An 18112-nucleotide genomic window follows, 5' to 3' on the forward strand; every position below is an offset into this window, starting at 1 on the left:
TGATTTTCCCGGGAAAAGTTTTAAGAAGAGGAGAGCAGTTGCAGGAGTTTACTCGGCGACATGATATATCACTCGGGAGCCAAGATGGCGAGCTATTGATAAACAGGATAGATAGGGATAATTCATTGATTGTATATCAATGAACAGGATGAGATTGAGTGGAAATAACATAAAGGACGGTGTGGAGTGAGTATATTGTGTTATGCGAGCCTTTTTACGTTCATTCTGGGGGATGATACGATGGTTATATCCATGGATATGGGCAACTACGATCACGCGATTTCAAGTCATCTACACAAGGGTCGGGGCAAAAGGTTTGATCCCATAAGCGTGCGGGCAGAGTGTTTATTTGTCAAGGTTTTCCAACGAAGAAAGAAGAGAGGGTGAGAAGGGAAAATCCAGATAAGAGATGACTTGTACAGCCGTACGTACAATACAACCCCGTTATCTCTAAAAGAAAAAAAGAAAGAAAGCAGAAAGAAACCCCAAGAGAACATGAATGATGCACACCACAAGCCAATAGAACAGACGAAAAGAAGTTTTGCACACGGCCACGACTCATATTTTGCCCAGAGATCCTTTAACTCCATCCTTAATTCGACTAGGCGTTCTATCATGATTAATTGATTCAATGTCTGGGTAGAAATCATACAGCTTAGTAAAGGACCATAAAGAAAAAGAAACATAAAAGGAAACAGGAGCACATACCATAATCAATCCTTTAAGTTAGCAGGGCCCGCGTTCTTAGGCCCTTTAGCCCCCTTAGCAGCAGTAGCCTTAGATTTAGCCTTGGTCTTCTTGATTTTGTTCCCGCCATTTCCGGCGTTGCTAGACTCTCCCTTGAAGATAGTCTTTAGGTTGGCCTTAGCTTCTTTCTCTTTCTGACGCTGAGCACTAAGGAGTAATCCCCGAGCAAAACATGGTGCAACTGGGCTATCGTTTTAGTCGTTAACAGGCGGAAGGCATCTAGTGGATCTTCTACATATTTCCCTACTGGGGGCCTGCAGCCTAAGATCCCAAACGAATGTCCGAGGGACAATCCTAAGGCTAAGGAGTAATTGGTAAAAAGATTGATGGGGCCGAGCGATCCTATCCTGATAGGGCGTATATCCTTATAGTCAAGGGCTACTTTAGACTCCCTTTATAGAACTCATGTTCATCTCGTCGGAGACGACTGCCCACTTCTCATGAACCATGCGAGTGATATTGTATGACCGAAGATTAATTTGATTGATTACTTCATTAATACCAAATATTAAAGCGGTGTACGTGTCACTAAGATGGTACATAGCGTGGATACAATAAAGACGTGAGTGGATATCTAAAGTTGACATATGTACAGCGGTGGGTATTAAGTCATCGGACGGCCTAGCCACAATCAGAGATTGTGATAGTGCCGTCAGTTCTACCATCGTCGTCAAGAGACTTCTCCTCCATCTTTTTAATGCATTCTACCCCTGACACAACTTCACCAAAAACAACATGCATGCCGTCGAGATGAGGTGTTTCCTCAAAGGTGATGAAAAATTGGGATCCTATTATTTTGTTAGCGCCGATCCTAAGACTCATAAAGGGTAGCAAAGGGATTTACCGTTCGTATTTTTTCCTGCATTGGCCATAGAGAGGAGGTATGGCTTGTCATGCTTTTTTACGAAGTTCTCGTCATTGAACTTCTCGCCATAGATGGACTTTCCACCAGTACCCTATGCACAAATATTGATGAGTACCTGCTACATCATATGGGGGAAGAAAGTGTTTTCACATTTCCTCGGGTAAAGTCACCACCTTGAGCCATGAAGCCGGCGATCACACGGTGGAATTTGGATCCTTTGTAGCCGTATCCATGCTCGCCGGTGCGGAAGTTCCTGGCGGTGACGGAAACGACATTATCATAGAGATCGAACACAATCCTGCCCCAATTCTCCTCTAGGATTAAAGTTAGTCAATTTTTCTTATCAAGAGTTGAGGCAAGCACTCAAGCAAAAACATGATGGCTCCAAACTATCAATTGAAGAATGGACGTCTTTCTGAGGTTTTTATAACAGCTATTATGATAGTCTAATATATGACTTCTCATTTAAGACACGCCTGATCTGTGATCGTGGATGAATTATGTTGAGAATAAGAAAAGAATAGGTGCTTACGTGGACCTGAGGGCGGTGTGTATGAAATATCAAAATAGACTTTGGGCATGATAGGTGTTTTAAAAGAAGACTTGGTTTAGAGAAGTACGTATGTATATGTTTGAGGGTTGATGCAAAACGAGGAATGGATGGAGGGAAGGAGAGGTAGAAAGAATGAGGAGGGAGCGGGGTATTTTAAAGTAGACGCGGAGAGCAGATGTACATGAATGTTTACATACATGTATTATTAGAGGCTACATGCACTTATATGTAAGGGTGGTTGATGTTTTTAACGTGAAGGGCGATCCGTCGACTCTTCGACACATGACCCTCTTCTAGGTTTATTGCACGTGAGCCACATACAGTACATACGTGCAGTTCGGACCATTTGTAGTGTACGATCAATGCTCTACAAGTTTGAGAAGCAATCAATAGTTCATCTTTAGACAGGGTTCATCGTCCACACCACATTCATGTCATGTTCGATCAATGTTCTCCATGCCTCAAAAAAGATTATTAGGTGCGCATGCATAGTACTTCGGTATCAGGGGTAAGTGAGTAGAACGCGGCGGTCCATATTCGTGAGCAAAACAGGAAAACTACAGCTTTAGCCACGCTGCCACGTTCTACTCACTTACCCTTGATACCGAAGTACACTTCACCTAAACTTACATGTAAGAATTAAACATGTACTGCGCGTGATGTTTTATTGAATATACATATATGTCATGCACACACACATATATTGATGGCAATGATCTTCCACCGTCTTCATACAATGACAAGGCGTGTCTCAATTGATCATGAACAACTAATCACTAATTCGATATAATCAAATGGAATAGAGTACTTGCTTACCAGCAAAAGAACCAGTTGCTCAGGGCAAGGATACATGTAGTTTGTATGGAGTGGCGCCGTTTTCTCATACAAATAATCCCTGTTTCCGTCACTTGCATTTTCTGGTTCTTTTGGTATGTAGACGACGTTAATATATAATACTCTTAATCATGTTAACCTTGTTTTGCTTTGTTTTCCCTCGGATTGCTGTATGTTTCATAGCTACCGTGTGTCGATCAATTGGTTGATGTAGATTTACGGTAGTATGCATGTACTTATTACAAATATGGTTCCCCCAGTCTTAAAGGTAACATGAGAAAAACGCCAAGTCTCGAATAACTTTTCAACCACGATTGATATTAAAAATCTGGAAAGAGAAAAGCTGGATACCATGATGAAGAAGAGTTTGTCTTTCCAGATTTTTAATATCAATCGTGGTTGAAAAGTTATTCGAGACTTAGCGTTTTTCTCATGTTACCTTTAAGACTGGGGGAACCATACATGTACCTACATGTATGCTCTAAGGATACCATCTATGATACCCGAGTTCTGTAGAGCAGCGAGCTGCTCGTAGGGGGTGGGTACGCGACCATACAGTTAATACATGTACCTACATGTAGTGTCCGGTTCGATGTACAGCTTACCAAGTAACGGAAACAGGGATTATTTGTATGAGAAAACGACGCCTCTCCATACAAACTATCCTTGCCCTGAGCAACTGGTTCTTACGCTGGTAAGCGTGTACGTATACTCCCACATGTACCTATGCCTAGAGACTAAGCCTAGCTCAGTACGAAATTTGTCATAGTACGCCATATAACGCCATAATGTGCGTTAATAACGAAATATGTGCGTATATATAAAATTTAACTCCCGTGCACAGCATCTCTTCACTCACCACACATCGTGTTTAAAGCTCTCAAATGGCCACATATCTAGTGTCCTTCTCATCCATAAGGTAAGGAGAACGAAGAGTTCGCTACGTGGAAAAAACGACATGTAATTCTTGCTCGGTACGGGTAAAATCTCTCCTTTTTTTTTTAAATAGATAACAGGAGACATATGAATTTCAACTAATGAAATTGCGAAACCAAAATACAAGAGGGCTAAAGCTAACCAACTATTCAGTTCAAAAAATTACCTCTACCGGCCTTCCAGCTCAAACGACAATAACTCTAGTAGATCAAAAAGATCCAAATCTAAAATCCACATTCTGCCCTGACTGCCTTGCATTTTTTAACGCTATCTCTCGCCTCCAGCCTGTCGCTCCAGGCCGCAACGGTTGGGAACTCATCTCTCCAACCATCGAGCTCTGGCTTGATCCAATCGGCGGCCCATTGATAAGGCACAAATGCAAGGTCTGCATACGATGGCTTGTCGTTTACCATATAGTGCTTCCCTTCAAGGACTTTCTCAAGGACACCCATGATACGCATGGTTTCGGCACGGTAACGTTCGATTGCACTAGGAATCTTCTCATGGTGGTATCTCAGGAACCATCCTAGCTGGCCCATATACGGTCCCTGGCCTGTGAATTCCGTGGGTCAGTTAAACCTAACAAGGTGTATTGGCATATAGGAAGGGATTTGGATTAAAAGACTAACCGGACATCTGAAACATCAAGTACTGATTTGCGGTAGCGGTCGAGTCGAAATCTGGGAACGAGATCTTGTGTTCTGTATCGTATTTACCAACTAGATAGAGCATAATGGCGCCGGACTCCCAGATGGTGAAGTCATTGTTGGAATGGTCCACAAGGGCGGGGAGACGGCCGTTGGGGTTGAGTTTGGTGAATTCTGGCGCCTTGTTCTCACCTAAAAGTCCGATTCGATGAGTTAATAAAAAAAACTAAACTTCCAAGTAGGTACAAGTATATATACCATTATTCACATCGACAACAACCGTTTTATATGCGAGACAGAGTTCTTCGAGAATAATGACAACTTTCCATGGGTTAGGACCCGCGGAGACATAGAGGGTGAATTGCTTTCCGTGGCTAGTTGTTGAGGATGACATTTTGATAGTTGATTTCTGGAGGATGCTAGCTGCACTGATGAAATATAGATCTTTAGGATTGATATTGATGCTTCGTTGTGTGTCGACTGAGTATAACTTTTTTCTCAGCTCTGGCGTAGAACAGTTCTTATATTCATCGTCTACACCGGCTTTCATCTTCTTTTACATTCCCCAAAATAACCAGCTATGCCGATTTACAATCGTGGTTCGTCTCGGGCGAGTGCAGTTGCGCAAGGATAGTCACCACGTGATTCGGAACACGGGGCAGGTTCCTCCGCTTATGTATTACAAAGCATTAACCCCCGATATTGGCAGCGGCGGAACTTTTACACCGCAGAGTTTATGATTTGGCATCAACATTTGAAATCCCGGCCCCTGGTAGCTGTGGTGCTTTGGTTCTTGCTGTCAAAGGTTAGCTCGTGCTATGCTCAATTTGGCCCCTCATGCAACGATCAAGCTCAGTTGATCAAGGGGATCTGCAACATGGTTACGAGCGTAATATCAGAGAAGGCACATTAGCAACATCAATTTTTTTTTGAACATACTGATTCGCGGGAAACTGCAGTTTAGTGGTCCGAGTATTGTCAATTTACATATAACTGTGCAGCAGCAGCGGAAGAACTTATTGCACTCAAGCTCGACATTGTTAACATGCGTCAGACATAGCAGGGTTGGGTTAATATTCCGAATATCTCATACACCGGCCTGGAATTCAAGTCCCCGGAGAGTAATAGCTTGACAGCTCTAAAGCCGAAAGCCTTGATTACTATATTGAACTTAATACTAATAAACTTTTCAAAGAATATGCATAATATTAGATTACTGTTAGTCACCACTGATACCCGTAGTCACAACAGATCTTTGAGTTACGAATTTTATTAGGGTCATATTATAATCACGAGCTCTCAAGTGGTTTCTAAAGTAATCACTCTCGCAACCTCGGGTCGGCGAAAATAAAAACAAAAGGGATTGGAATTTAAATGCACGCCCGTTGCTCTCAACTACCTAGCTCCAATGAATTCGAGGCTTGAGTCATATATCTATAACGATTGGTTCAGGATTAGCCCCGGATAAATATTTGGCAGGGGTTGATTGTACCACATAGACTTAATGTCATGGTATGTCACTCGCAATATCAGCTCCTCTCATAGTTGTACAAAGTAGTTAAGAAAATATCAATTAGGTGTTGAATGGGCCTTAGGACGTTGAGGGCGGGGAGGCTAGCTGTCAAATGAAACTAACACCTAAACCGGGAATGATTTGGGTTAACACTTCTAGATCTAGCTCCAAGAGCTGGTGGGGATTTGGCGCAACCTGTTTGGGGGTAAAAAAAAAGAGAGAAAAAAAAAAGAAATCTTCAGCGGTGAATCAACTAGAAAGCGCTCATCAGAGACTTTGGCAGAGATGACTCTCAGTTGGTTGGATCCAGACGATAAGATGCACACAAACGTAACAATATCACTATCACCGTTGCACACACCAATTGGCAATATTCAGAATGATATGTTGTAAATTTGTATATTTTCTAAGCCTTTTTGGCGTGCTAAATTCGACCTATAATTTCTCTAGTGATTTGCAAGTGCTTCCTTGGCCGCCTTCATCTTCTTCACACTATCTAATTCATTCATCCTCGCATCCCAAGCGGCAACCTTGGGGAACTTCTCCTGCCATCCGTCAAATCCTGACATCCATCCCAGCAACCCGTTCCATGGAAGGAACGAGATATCAGCATAGGAACATTTGCCGCCCACGAGCCATTCCTTGTCTTTGAGAATGTCCTCTAGGACACTAAGAACTCGCAGTACCTCGTTGTTATATCTGTCGATAGCGCTGGGGATCTTCTCACCGTGGTATCTGTTGAACCACACTGCTTGCCCGAAGTATGGGCCCTGACCTGGAATATTATGTCAACACCTACGATATACGTTGCATGGAAATGGTGGGGACGAACCGGACATCTGAAACATCAAGTACTGGTTTGCAGTCGAAGTCTGCTCAAATTCTTCAAATGAAATCTTATGTTCCTTATCATACTTGCCAACGAGGTATAGTATGATAGCACCGGACTCCCAGATCACAAAGTCGTTGTTAGAATGATCTATGAGAGTAGGCATGCGTCCATTGGGATTCAGGTCGGTGTATGGTTTCTTCTTATGTTCCTCTGAAAATGCGTTAGTCAATTGTTAATGGGGAAGACCAGGCCTAGGGATGGTGGTAATTACGGGTGCTAGAATCGACGTTGATGAGCTTGTAAGGGAGACATAACGCCTCTAGTACAATGGCAACCTTCCATGGGTTGGGGCCGCCGTGACAGTAGAGGGTGAATTGTTTTCCGTGGTCGGCAGGCATGATGATTTTAGGATTAAGTCAAGAAGTGGAGATGGATTGATGGATTGATGGATTGATGGATTGATGGATTGATGGATTGATGGATTGATGGATTGATGGATTGATGAATTGATGAGTGTGATATTCTGGATACTCGCAATCAAGTACAGCGGAGGCAAGACTTTATATACCTTTTCCCATTAACTTGGATGTATCTATATAATTCCATTGATAAGAGCTACATGTAGATCCTTTTCCAGCTACTGTGCCAAGGTTCCCCGCACACCTCTGCGAGGTTGTTTTGGCCTACGAGAAACAGTTAGACGGCCCGCATTAGCGGAGAGGGGAAACAGTCAGTGAGACAGAGGTTGCATTTCCAAAGCTTTGTCAGAACCATCCGTAAAGAATCGTGAAGAATCGAACAGTACCACATAAGCGCTGTAACTCTGTTGGTTGACAAATCGATGCATATCCCTGCTCTTCGAATTCGGCCGATAGAGAATCCTGCTCATCACGTGGATAGTATACAATCAATGAAAGGCTGTCGGATATTGAGGCTCAGACTGATTACAACATGCTCAGCTACAGTTTGAAACAGCAGGCAGGATTCGGATTGCGATAGGTATCGATATGAGTGGATATCTAATCCAAAGTATAGTAGCCCAGGTACAGATACATCGGCACTCGCCGCAGCACCACATAGGGCCTACCCTAATTAAGCAAGATCGATTTGTAGCCGCAACCTTGTATGTACCTACATAGAAGCTTGTTTTATTTGATCATGATTAGATGCTCTATTAATTAATCAAATACGATAGAATCTAAGTAGATGTAGTTAATTGTGGGGGAAGAGGATATGGAGTTAACTAAAACCCGAAGTGCACTACAGCGACACCTCGCTATAGGAAACCTCGTTGAAAGAAATTTTTGCTGTAAGAAAGGGCTTTCTTCCGCAACTTTCGGTTCCCACCAAAATTGGGTGAAAACTACCCCGATATAAATAGCTTTAGTGTAGTGAATGAAAAGTGACCGGCATGTAACCCCTGTCCCTATAATAAAATATTTTGCTATAAGAAATCCCCCCCTTTTTTTTATATGCTCATCAGACATTACTCTTAACAAGTTACAGCCCCAGGAAATCAAAAAAATATGGTTCGGCAACAGGCTGGTCTGACAATCATGCAAAATATGAACTTTGCTGCCTCCACGCTCAGCACCCACTTACAGACTAGCTACCTACATCATATTGTTGGATTCTGGAGTGGCTGCCTCCATCAATATGGCGCTGTCCAGTCCCCTCAGGGTGCAAGTTCTGTCCTGCTAGATGTGTTAATATAAGCGCAAAAGTGAGTGATCATGGGTGATGACAGCGGAGCCAAAACCACAGGCTTGGCGGGCCATTTAATTTATTTAATTTGCTATAAGAAATATTTTGCTATAAGAAACAAAATCCGCCGCCACCTTGGCGTTTCTTATAGCGAGGTGTCGCTGTATACTAGTACTGGGCTCTGAGCTGATTTGCGGCCACGCATCTTGCTGACAGCTAGTAGTATGTAATACCCATGGTACTACATGTATTTCATGTACGTACGTACATGTATATACATGTATCTTATCTCCGAGAAATCCCCGAGCCTCCTATTAATCTATATTTATGGCTTAATAATGGCGTAAATTATATAAAGTATATATTAAATTCTCCCACGAAAGACAAACCAGCTGCAGGGGCCCAGAGACTTCCGGTGTCGCCAATATATAAGCACCTAGGTATATGGTGTCTAGGTTCTGAGGATTATATTACTGGGATATACGGTATGTTAGATCGAGGTTTGACCAAGTGAAGAAATATATGCTTGCTCCTCTCTTGAGATGGTGAATTATAGTGAGACTAAATTATAAAACGATGTGTAGCCATGAAAGAGATAGTATTACTGTGATATAATCAATTGAAAGTCATGGTACAAAGTTTCTCCCGTGAAACTATTGAGAGTTTCTGAGAATGGTGAAAGCAAAAGGAATACCAGATACGCATGGAGCTACATAATTGCAGACCCTCTCACACCCCAGAGCATTACATAGCCTGATTTAGCTCCTGGAATATATTTCCGAATAGGGTAGCTAGATTTTTCAATTACTGAGCGAAAGTCTCCTATTCGTTATCCATCCAGCTAGTGTCAGCGATATATTACAAGTACCAAAACAGCAGGTTGAGGTTGAGGTTGTGGGAAACCTTTGGAGTAATATCATTTGTATATCTAGTAAGCACTTGCACGTACATGTGGATATGGGTATAATTGAATAATTGCACCTCCTAGTTTCGTATTAACTGGAGGATTGCTCATGGAACCTCGTGGTTACGGCCTAGTCTTCGACCGTGTATGAGAGGCCACGCGGGTCTTCCACTTACTTAAGCTGGTGAGCACAAATTAAAACCAGGTGTTTTAAATTCTTCACCCCACTTGGCCTTGGGTGTTTGATCCTATGCCTTTTAATGCCAATATATGCATGCTGGTATTCTAGCCGCCATGCTATTTACACCATTTTTACCATCAGATTCTAATAAAGATACAGATCTATCACAGTAGGTTTGAGGACAAGTAGACATCAGGGTTAGGTAAAAGGTTTACTTCCATGTACTATACCCGAGGTGTAACCTGGTCATTTGGCCCGCCAGAGACTATGGAATATGTGTATACATGTATTTCACTCTCATCTCACTCGTATGGTAGCCGCAATTGATCAAGATACCAGTTGCCATCCAATAAGTTGGTTCAATTCATTTTTGTATTATATAATTATATTAAATGATACATCATACCAATCTAAATCATCTCCAGATGGTCTTTAATCGATCCAATGTTTTTATCGCGATTTACTAACACCTAACGCCAAAAGACAACACGGGAGAAAATAAACAAACCCAACCAGCATTGAGGGTTGAACGTGATTATATTTTCCTTGTTGCCCCATGTACAAAAGTCTTTTCTGCGACTGCTTCGTTCTTCTCGTCTGTTCCCTTATTGTATTTCACCATTCTATCCTCATGCTCAGCCGTCAATGCCAGCTTCAAACTCATCCCGTAGAGACCATCGGCGATGTTCACTGCCTCATCAGCATGCACGACTGAGTCCGGCACCGGAGTCTCCTTGGCATAGGGTTTATCGCTGAGCTGGTCAAATATGGTATCAAACGGCTCGTTGAGCTTCAGCCTCAGCTTCTTGCACTTCTTGTCGTTGTTGATACGACAATAAATGAAATCCCTGATCTCGGGGTCCAAGTCCTCCTCATAGCCCCTCTTGCGGAGCTCATCAAGGACATTCAAGACGACGTCACATAGTCCGTCTTTTCCGAGCTTGGGCTTGAAGGCACCCTTTTTGCATTCAAGGTGGCAGTCATTGACATAGATCTCCAGCGGATCACGCATGTGCTTCTTCCTCTGGTTCGCGCAGAGATCCGTGCGATAGTACGACCGATGTGTGTCCCAAATACCCATGGAGCGCCAAACCTGCTCCGTCTCGTCACCCCAAAAGCCACAGGAGCAGGGGAGGTTCTTTTTGGATGTGTGCGAGCTGAGTTTGTCAAAGTGACCAAAGTCACGGAGGCCGTTGTTCCAGTTGTGGCGCGAGATGCAAACGGGGATGGTGAACACGCCAGAGGCGGAGGGGTCTGCGATGGTCTCGGCGGAGGGGCGCTTGTCGACGCTGACGAGAATGGAGGAGTCGTCTAGTTGGCCGAGGTGGCTGAGAACTGAGGAGGTTATGACGTCCTGAAGGTTTGTAGGGTTAGTGCTAGTGCGATATAAATAGAGAGGAGGTGGAAAAGCCTACCTTGGGCATGACGCCCCAATCATCTTCCCAGTTATCACTTCCGGCAGGCCTCTCATTGTAGTGTCTGGTCTTGTCACCACGGGTGGCCCATTTGTACATGTAGCAAACAAGCTCTACGGGTTCATCTCCAAGTCCTCGGGCACGGCTCTGCTCTGAGGTTAGAGTAATGCAGGACTTGAGGTCTGCGGGACCTGTATTGTCTTTGCTGCAGCTACTAGTGGAATCTCCGGAGTTGTGGTGTGGCTTCTTGCGGCTTTGGAGGTCGGCGGTACAGGTGATATAGACCTTTTGAGCCTTCAATGCGGAGTTCAAGGCTTTGTGGAAAATGTTCTTGGTGATTTTACTGGAGGTTGTTAGTGCGAGAAACGTGTATTAGGAAGGGGGAGAAACGTGTATTAGGAAGGGGGAGAAACTTACTTTTCAATGTCGTGGTGGGTGAATTCCTTCAGCATATGGCTGTTGGACGGCAAGTAAAGTCCGGTTGAGAGGACGAGCGAAAGCATTGTTTCACCTGTTAATATTACGCTGTTATTAGCACACGTACACCTTATCAACACATCACCAAGGCCGCTATTCATGGAAAACCAACCTGAAGAACCACACTCAGCAGGATCCATCATTTCATCGTGCGCCCTCCTCAAGTGAGTCCTCGCTTGTCTTGTGCTCTCCTGAATCTTAAGGGACAACCATGCCAAATTTATATCCTGTCTCGGGGCTTCATCTTCGGCGGCCAGCCAATCGTTAATTTCGAGCAGGACAGTCGGCAGCCATCCTACAAAAGCCTTGATACCAATCCTCTTCGCGTCATTCTTCATCTTCCACATCTTCTTACCCGCCTCTTCCTTAAACTCCCTCATTGCCTTGATCCTATCATTCTCCTCTTGATAGATACCCTTCCATGTGTACTCATTATGAGATGGAGGGTGGGCCGGTCCACCCTCCCTTTCACACAACTCCCCTTCACGGCGCTTCCATCCACAGCGGGTCAAGCGGTCGAAGATGTTATTATAACCACCCTTCCAGGCACTCCCATCAGGCTGCCTCTCCGTCTCGCGCTCCTTACCTTTATACAGCCACCAATAAGTATCATCCCAATTGTATTTCCGCCCGAAATACTCATTCTCGCGGCTCCCGCGCATGCCGGTTATGTGGGCATAGAACCCAATCTGCTGCTGCGCTTCGAGCACCCCCTTAAGGCTCCCGGGCCACTCGTGGGCGTAGATGGTATCGAACATGACGGCCGTGCGGAGGAAGAGCCACGAGATGTGTTCCATCTCGACGCGGCGCGCCATGTCGGTGTCGAAGTTCTCGAGCTGCTTGTGCAGGTTCTCGATCACTTGCACGAAGGGCACGAAGGGCGTGAGAAGCTCCATGAGCTGGCCCATGCCGGTGATGACGAGGTGGAGCATCAGCTTCACGTCATCGGCGTGGGTGTGACGCTTGGCCCAGAAGAAGTCGAAGGCCATTTTGGGAGCCATCATGCCGACATTGCTCTGGGCGTGAGAAAGTCCGGACTGGTAACGAGGCAAATTTTGTCAGTATCGATCTTTTATTTTGGGGGAGTTGCCAAGAAATTGGAAATGATCGGGCTTGCAGGAAAATTAAAACACCCGGAATGACCGTCGGTGGGTTAGGGATATTTAACTTACATGGATAAGATCAGTAACAGCAGTGAAATGAGCGACAGAGCTGAGGACAAAATAGACGTTCCTCGCCTCCTCAATGTCCTCGATCGCCATAACGATCTCCTTGCAAGAGACCGTACAGCCCTGAGTGTTTTCGACGCTGCAACTCCAGCCCTCTTCACCGAGATAACGATACGCCATAGAGCCCAAGAGACCATGCGACTGCCTGAGGAAATCACCTTTCGTGGCTGCAGTGTATGTCTCGAGGAAATCGGTCGCACCAGACATGATCCAGTTCTCGGGGTTGAGGCCGAAGAACTGATTCTGGCAGATCACCGACGCCTCCGAGACGGAGAGCGGGGTGGTGCGGGAAGGGGAAATTGGGGGGAGGAGAAGATCCTCGAGGGGAGGGGGGTACGCACGCGAAATTAAACGACGCGGAAAATGAATGGAGATATCAGTCTTGTTACCTCCATTGCCAATATTATCAGCAGTAGCAGTAGAGGCAGCGGGAGCTGGCTCTGAGATGGGGTAGCTTCCGATAATGTGCGACGCTTCTACAAGGGTTTTAGATGTTAAGAAGAGGAGCAGCGGAGCTGCGATCGGAATGGTTCCGAACTTCATGGTGCACGGTGGGTTTGGGTGTGAAGCGAGATTCACCTTTTTTCGTGCGAAATGGGCGATTCGGCGGTGGGCAGGGGCTTCTATTTATTTGATTCTTGCTAGCGGCGAGAAATAGCTGTGACTCATTAATTCCACAGACCGTATTTTGAGGATCTGTGGCTGATCTATAATTTACGCATGACGTCTTGATATGCCATACAGCGGTATCATTTGCGTGCCGGGGGATTATAATGGGTCTATCTTCCCGCCGCCAGTATAAATGTAGTCACATAAAACCTAGAAAATCAGTTAGACACTTATGCTACCAATGATGATGTCTTGAAAAATTATTCACGGAAGGTTGACTAGTCGTTTCGAAGGTTAATATGGATTCCCAATCAGGATTAGCGCCAAGAAATTCTGCTGGTGAGATGTCATGACGCAGACTATTTTTGGGAACACAAACTTTCTGTACAGGTATGACGTCTGATATATGTTATCACAACTAGTGGGAGAAAAAAAACTCTGCGAAAAAAATCTTTACTAGGAGGTTTGTCGGATATATGACCGTATTATATATATACCTGGGACAGAAACAAAGTTCGCCAATATCGCCGGGGTGAACGTTATAACTCCTCGTCGAGCAGCACATTTTCTGAAAAATATTTTTGTGAGTACCTTGGTGTTTGCACTACATGTACATGTAGTTATGACATGGCTTATGCTTGTCTGTAATGATATATCCGTATCACCAAATTTATTGGTCTAGGCATCATAATGATGCGCTCTCAAATTCAGAAGTTTCGTTTATTGGTTTTAATTTTATAAAGGTCATATGGAGAGCCTAAAGAAAGTCACAAAGATTAAACTTACCGCACGAACATGACAGGGTGTCTGTGATGACAGAAATGCGCACTCATGTACAGAATGTCACACATACGTACGTACGCCATGCCATCTCTCTCCCCCCCCCCCCCCCCCCCCAAGCAAGCGACCAAAATACATATATATGTACCTGTACGTAACACCCTCCAAGACGAGCGGCCAAAATAAACGTACGATTCCAGGCCGTCGGCGAAAATCTAGCGTGCCAATGCTCGGCTTCAGACCACGTAGTTTATAAAGAATCTGATCCATCCCCCCCCCTCTCTTCTTCCTATTAACTCATCACCATCACCATCTCTCATCTTCTCTCTAACTACCCGCACCCAGGTATTCCCTCTTGTATGCCCATGATGTAACCGCCGGGGTGTGCCTAGAGCTTCGTGTGCATGCTTATCTTCAGTTTTGTATCGCCATAGGCTGGTGGTTGGAGTGAGATGGGAGGGTTTTTTATTTTATTTTCTACTGGCCTTAGACCTGGTGTAGAGGATTTTGGTTCCTCTGGGCTTAGGGACGTGGGCGTGGGCTGCTGGTAGTGATTAATAGGGATTGAACCACTTCTATGTGGTTGTTCCAACATGGATAGTAGGTAGTTCGATTTATATAGATAAATAAAATAAAAATGGTTTCTCGTTCGTTGTGAAGCTTCTTTTCCCTCTATCATCGGTCTGTGAGATATCGTGTATTTAATTTCAACACGTACAAGTTAGGAATACATTTGCTGCAAAGCACTGTATGTGACTAAATGTAGCCAATTTGTTGTCGTCATTATCATCATTATTCGTAATCGTGTAGAACTATGTATATTATCTATTGCATATATCCACGTATATCGGATCTCACCCCAAAATAAATCCACGTCAGAATCCAGAGCTTCGCCACTGCTAAACCGGGTCTCTGCTTTATAAATCGCAATTACCGCGGACTTCTGAAAGCTCGAGGGTAAAAACATATCGAAGCGTACAGCATCGGTCATCAATACTCATAAGATATATTCAGCTACTTCTGAGTAGTATGTGTAGAAACCTCCTGCTTGTCATCAGGAAGCCTTTCCACGTTTATTTTACGGAGAATCTATAGGCCCCTTTCGGCCCAATACCTCAAGAATTCGCACCCATGTCATTGATGAATTCACAAGCATAATCCATGACTAGCCCTAACCCTAAACCATACACCTAACCCTATATTGCACTCACCCGGGAGGCGATTTTTTCTTTTAACTCATTAATTATATACAGACTTCTGCTAGAAATACCTGGGGGTAAAAAGTTTATGCTCAGTCTCCAGCTACCTGTACTGTGAGTGTTTGGATCACGGGGATTTATTACGTTGGGTGGATCATGGGCAATCACCCGAGTTCAACTGGGTGGGTTGGCGTATTCTAAGTGTTTAATTGGTCGTGGAGTGGACTGCTACTTGCTTGGTGGTTAGCTTGTAGGGTTTTGGTGGTGTTGTAATGAGATGGTTCACTTCCTCTCACTCGGTCCCACGTCGGTTGGTCAGTGTGGTTGCGTTCGTCAATTCTCGACACTAATAAATTAGAACCACACCGGAGAGCTACTTTAGAAGTCTTTTAGCAGACCCTAGCTACAAATAGTCCCGAGTCAGAGTTCATGATGGTGAGCTTGTACTCGGCCTCGAGGGTTTACGGAATATATCCATAGCGATGGGCGCGCGCGACACAAGGAGACGAGACTTGAGAAACCTTCTTCTCGTCTTGTATATACCCATAAAAGCGAGTCGAGATAATGGTCTAGCCCCGTCAAAATTCTCGAGACTTTCCGCCATGTGAGGCGCTTCGAGCTGGGAAAGGTCTGATGATATATTATCTTTTTGAATTGAAGCTTAAGAGTATATTAAAGGTCTCACTCGGTAATTTTCCTTTCAGGTCTCATTAGCACAACGGTAATGCCCTCGTATAGAAACCGAGTACGACGGCGAGTGATCCGGACTCGACCCCCGGCCGGATGAGGCTACATTCTTTTCCCCGCTTTCTTTTTTTACTTTCGCTGGATATATTTAGATGGGAAAGGAAAGTCAAGAGGCCTCGAGACATCCTCCAGACCTGGTTTTGTCTCGTCCCATGTATCAGCCCCTAGGTCTCGCCTTGCTTGACAAAAGAACCCGTGGCCATCACTACCTGAGTCCAATATCACATCGTTAAGAAGCCGAATAAACTACATAGACTAGATAAACTAGATAAATACCCAAACCATCTATCTACTCAAACTCCTCTAAAACCTCCCCAATCTTCCATCCTACCAATACCAACACCCACCCCGCACCCGTCATAACGTTGACAACCCCCCAAATAATCCACTTCAACATCCACCCGCCCCACCCGTTAAACCCTAACTCTCCAAGCTCCCCATCCTCCCCAATCCATGCCCGCTCGCCTTCACCCAGCCAAACGCCCTCTTCATCATCTCCTTCTCATACCTCTCCCCAGCGGTCCTCACCGCCTCATCATCTATCTCCTCTCCCCCTTCTAGCATAGCCACTAATACCTCTAACATCTTTCCCGCATCATGCATGGCCTGGTTCCCGCCCATGCCGCGCCCAGGTAACATTGGATGCACCGCATCACCCAGAAACCACACGCGCGGATGCCCACGCTCCGGGGCGTCGGGTGTTGCCACATCGTGACGCCAGCTAGCAGGTGGCTTCCGTGATGTCCGTGGATTGAAGGTGTAGATGTCGGTGTGTGGGATTGCGGAGATGATGGTGTTGAGGCGGGGGTCGGCGTCGGCATAGAGGGTTTTCAGGAAGGTGGAGATCTCGGCTGTGGTGAGGGTATCGAAGTTGGTGGGGAGGTTGGAGGTGGGTGTGACGTAGGAGAGCATTAGGGAGGCCAGGGTAGGGTCGTATTTATGGGAGGTGGTGGTATTGGTGGCTGGGGTGGGGAGGTAGCAGGAGGCGAAAAGAAGGTTGCGGCCGGAGGGGACGGCGACGGGGGCGCGCTTGATCTCAGGCGGTAGAAGGGCGAAAGTTTCGGGTGTGAGAGGGCCTTTGATCAGGAAGCTTTGGATCTTGGTGAGGGTTATTATATTACAGAGCCCGGCTTGAACGTTGATCTGTTAATCGAGCGTTAGTGAGGGTTCAATTGTAATTTGCAGTAGTATCAAGCTAGATTAGGCAGCGATAGACTGTAGTAAATAATAATAAGTATTCGTGGGTATTAATTAGTAGTAGTAGTAGTAGTAGTAGTAGTAGTAGTAGGAATTATTAGTAGTAGTAAAATTAGTAGTAGCACGATCATTACCACCACGTACCACCAACAGTGCTAATACCAAACGCAGGAAACGGTAACAACAAGATCAACAAAACCCACCTTAGACCCACTACCATCCGCCGCCACCAACAAATCTCCCACATCCTCCGTTCCGTCCTCAAAGAAAACCTTAATCCTCTTTCCTCCGTTCTCCCCGCTCACAACCTCATACCTTATAAACGCCTTCCCATATACAACATCCACTTCCTCTGCCAGCGCATCTCTCAGAACAACCCTATTCACGGGCGCACTCTTCGGATATGTCGGTAGTCTCGTCAGGTCGACGAACACGTCCATGCCCTTGCTATATAATATCGGGGCGCTCGCATTACCACGCCCGAACCGGGCACAGATAGTGGCCTTGACATTGGGTGTGAGGCAGCGGCGGAAGGCGTCGAGCGCTGGCGTGCCGAGGCGGATCTGGTAACCGGTGCGTTGGGGGGAGGAGGAGGAAGAGGGGTCGGGGGAGCGTTCGTAGAGTGTGTAGGAAATGTTGTACTTCTTGAGGCCGTTGGCAAGGAGACTGCCGGAGAGGCCGGAGCCGATTATTAGCACCTTAAAGGGCATTTTTCGGGATGGATATATTGGGACGCGTGGAAT

The 18112-nt window shown here is 45.3% G+C and overlaps 5 protein-coding genes across 5 annotated transcripts; all 5 read right to left on the minus strand.

Annotated features, from left to right (window-relative positions):
- Window positions 1–713: 713 nt before the first annotated feature.
- LAJ45_07196 (uncharacterized protein) lies at window positions 714–2193 on the minus strand (the record flags this gene model as incomplete). Its single annotated transcript, XM_046116755.1, has 5 exons — window positions 714–928; window positions 1410–1535; window positions 1592–1703; window positions 1763–1926; window positions 2145–2193. The coding sequence occupies 5 exons, from the start codon at window positions 2191–2193 to the stop codon at window positions 714–716; spliced, it is 666 nt and encodes a 221-aa protein (XP_045970157.1).
- Window positions 2194–4159: 1966 nt separating this feature from the next.
- Window positions 4160–4976, minus strand: LAJ45_07197 (uncharacterized protein; the record flags this gene model as incomplete). The annotated part of the gene is made up of 3 exons (XM_046116756.1): window positions 4160–4488; window positions 4565–4774; window positions 4841–4976. 3 exons carry the CDS (start codon window positions 4974–4976, stop codon window positions 4160–4162), a joined length of 675 nt encoding a protein of 224 aa, XP_045970158.1.
- Window positions 4977–6541: 1565 nt separating this feature from the next.
- LAJ45_07198 (uncharacterized protein) lies at window positions 6542–7325 on the minus strand (the record flags this gene model as incomplete). Its single annotated transcript, XM_046116757.1, has 3 exons — window positions 6542–6870; window positions 6928–7137; window positions 7199–7325. 3 exons carry the CDS (start codon window positions 7323–7325, stop codon window positions 6542–6544), a joined length of 666 nt encoding a protein of 221 aa, XP_045970159.1.
- A 2926-nt stretch (window positions 7326–10251) lies between these two features.
- Window positions 10252–13380, minus strand: LAJ45_07199 (uncharacterized protein; the record flags this gene model as incomplete). The annotated part of the gene is made up of 5 exons (XM_046116758.1): window positions 10252–11070; window positions 11132–11474; window positions 11549–11642; window positions 11721–12645; window positions 12781–13380. The coding sequence occupies 5 exons, from the start codon at window positions 13378–13380 to the stop codon at window positions 10252–10254; spliced, it is 2781 nt and encodes a 926-aa protein (XP_045970160.1).
- A 3212-nt stretch (window positions 13381–16592) lies between these two features.
- LAJ45_07200 (uncharacterized protein) lies at window positions 16593–18079 on the minus strand (the record flags this gene model as incomplete). Its single annotated transcript, XM_046116759.1, has 2 exons — window positions 16593–17315; window positions 17573–18079. The coding sequence occupies 2 exons, from the start codon at window positions 18077–18079 to the stop codon at window positions 16593–16595; spliced, it is 1230 nt and encodes a 409-aa protein (XP_045970161.1).
- Window positions 18080–18112: the final 33 nt, after the last annotated feature.

The sequence above is a fragment of the Morchella importuna genome, assembly GCF_003444635.1.
Source record: "Morchella importuna strain M04M26 chromosome Unknown Morimp01GS022, whole genome shotgun sequence".
NCBI lineage: Eukaryota > Fungi > Ascomycota > Pezizomycetes > Pezizales > Morchellaceae > Morchella > Morchella importuna.